Genomic DNA, 2,422 nt, shown 5'->3' with positions numbered 1-2,422 from the left:
CACTGGCCCTGCTGGGAGGCGGGGAGGGCGCCCGAGGGCCAGCGCTGACCACAGCCCTGATTCCGCGGGCGGGACGCTTGCAGACCGGGCTGGTCTGCTGGGAGGGGCAGGCCGAGTGCCTGCGGGTGATGATTAGGTCCTCGCACAAACAAGCAAGCTTTGGAGGCAAGCAGCCTCCTGACCTTTTGAGGTTGGGCGAGGTTCCAGCAAGAGCCCTGGGACTGAACCCCACAGAGGGGTCAGGCGGCTGACAGGACCCCCCTCAGCCTGAAAGCCTCCTCCCCGAGATGCTGTGACTGCAGGCATGGGCTGGAGTGTTGTTGTTCTTGTGTTTTTTTTCTCTCTCCCCCCGACCTCCTCCGGCTGGACCTCAGTTTCCATCATTGTTAAGTGAGGCGTGTAGACCGTATTTTCTCCTGCCCACCCAGCTCTGATGGCCTATGGACCTCCTGGCAGGAGCTTTGGGTCCAGTCCTGTGTGAGGGAAATGGGACCAGAGAGGCACAGAGCAGACACAGGAACCTACAGCATCTTCTGATGGGAGCACAAAGCCCACTAACACTTCCCCTCACACAGACACACACACACCAGGCAAGATCAGCCAGGACCACTCGCACAAGCAGTCGACTACACTCTTGTCCGCAACACACCTGTGGTCAGGGTTCAGGCTGAGGGACCACCACAGCGCGGTCCTTAACACACAGGCACTGCAAAAGGACCCCTGGGGTGGCTCAGTGGTTGAGTGTGGACCTATGAACTAGGAGGTCATGGTTCGAATATTGACCTGGGCACATGCCCAGGTTGCAGGCTCGATCCCCAATAGAGGACGTGTAGAAGGCAGCCCACCAGCGATTCTCTGTCATTGATGTTTCTCTCTCTCTCTACCTCTCCCTTCCTCTTGGGAGTCAATAAAAATATATTTAAACAACAAACAAACAAACCAAACAGAAGGACCCTGGACTGAGATCTAGAGAGGAAGGGGTTTCTGGAAATGAATACCCTTCCCTGCACCTGCACTGAGGTACTCCCCTGCCCAAGCTCCATCCCTGTCTTCTCCTTCCTTCCCCATAATGTCTTGTCCAGACAGAGGCTTGAGGTGGCCACCCAGGACAGGGGCACTCTGGCCTATCCTGACTCTCTCTTTCCTTCCCCTCCCAGCAGGTCAGCCCCCAGAGGACATCAGCTATAGTCCGCAGGATCCCAATGGCAGCAAAGCCACTGACTGAGGTGGAGACAGCCATTGACACATTAGCCACTGCCTTCTGCACCTTTGCAAAGCGCGAGGGCCAGAAGGGCAGCTTCAACACCGATGACTTTAAAGAAATGGCCACTCAGCAGTTCCCTCACCTGGTCAAGGTAGGTAGGGGTCTCTGGGCCTGAGGTTTTGGCAGATAGTGACTGTGAGACTCTGTATATGTGACACGACATTGCTGGGCACAATCATGTGACCACAGGTGTGTTGTGGACAAGAGTGTAGTCGACTGCTTGTGTGAGTGGTCCTGGCTGATCTTGCCTGGTGTGTGTGTGTGACTAGGCAACACTGTGTCTGTGTGAGGGGAAGTGTTAGTGGGCTTTGTGCTCCCGTCAGAAGATGCTGTAGGTTCCTGTGTCTGCTCTGTGCCTCTCTGGTCCCATTTCCCTCACACAGGACTGGACCCAAAGCTCCTGCCAGGAGGTCCATAGACCATCAGAGCTGGTGGCCAGTAGAAAATACGGTCCACACGCCTCACTTAACAATGATGGAAACTGAGGCCCAGCTGTGGGGAGGGGTTTAGAAAAAACACAACAACAACAACAAAAACAAAAAACCCCACAGTCCAATTCATGTACCCATAGGCTCGCAGCAACTGTGCTTCCTGCCCACCCTCTCTGGGAATCCCCTCTATCATGTGCCTGACAAGGTCATTCCTTCTTTCCTCACTGGACAGAAGAAGGATTTATTTTATTTTATTTTTTTAAAATATATTTTATTGATTTTTTACAGAGAGGAAGGGAGAAGGATAGAGAGTTAGAAACATCAATGAGAGAGAAGCATCGATCAGCTGCCTCTTGCGCATCCCCTACTGGGGATGTGCCCGCAACCAAGGTACATGCCCTTGACCGGAATCGAACCTGGGATCCTTGAGTCCGCAGGCTGAAGCTCTATCCACTGAGCCAAACCGGTTAGGGCCAGAAGAGGGATTTAAATGTCATTGCCACTGGGTTGGTACATCATCCCCAGGCTGCTAACAGTTTCTTTCTGAAAAGTCACGGGCACATAAAAGTGTGTGAAGATGGGTTTAAAAGCAAGCAAACTGGTCTTTGAAACTCATAGTCTATCATTTGCAAAATCCCCTCCATCAGTGGTCGGCAAACTGCCGCTCGCGAGCTACATGCCGCTCTTTGGCCCCTTGAGTGTGGCTCTTCCACAAAATACCGACTTC

The 2,422-nt window shown here is 53.3% G+C and overlaps 1 protein-coding gene across 4 annotated transcripts in view; it reads left to right on the top strand.

Annotated features, from left to right (window-relative positions):
* Window positions 1-2,422, top strand: part of S100A13 (S100 calcium binding protein A13) — an 11,815-nt gene that overhangs the window by 2,285 nt on the left and 7,108 nt on the right. Inside the window, exons 2-3 of one of the 4 annotated variants that reach the window (XM_015571779.1) lie at window positions 951-1,020; window positions 1,161-1,355. In XM_015571779.1, the coding sequence (XP_015427265.1) occupies window positions 991-1,020; window positions 1,161-1,355 (225 nt within the window). In that variant the 5' untranslated portion in view covers window positions 951-990. Of the gene's footprint in view, window positions 1-950; window positions 1,021-1,157; window positions 1,356-2,422 lie in introns of all 4 variants that reach the window. The other 3 variants (XM_015571778.1, XM_006775607.2, XM_006775608.2) reach the window with 3 other exon arrangements.

This window comes from Myotis davidii, unplaced genomic scaffold, assembly GCF_000327345.1.
Source record: "Myotis davidii unplaced genomic scaffold, ASM32734v1 scaffold208, whole genome shotgun sequence".
Taxonomy (NCBI): Eukaryota; Metazoa; Chordata; class Mammalia; order Chiroptera; family Vespertilionidae; genus Myotis; species Myotis davidii.
The sequence above is the reverse complement of the archived record's forward strand: the minus strand, read 5'-3'. Positions and strand labels throughout refer to the sequence as shown.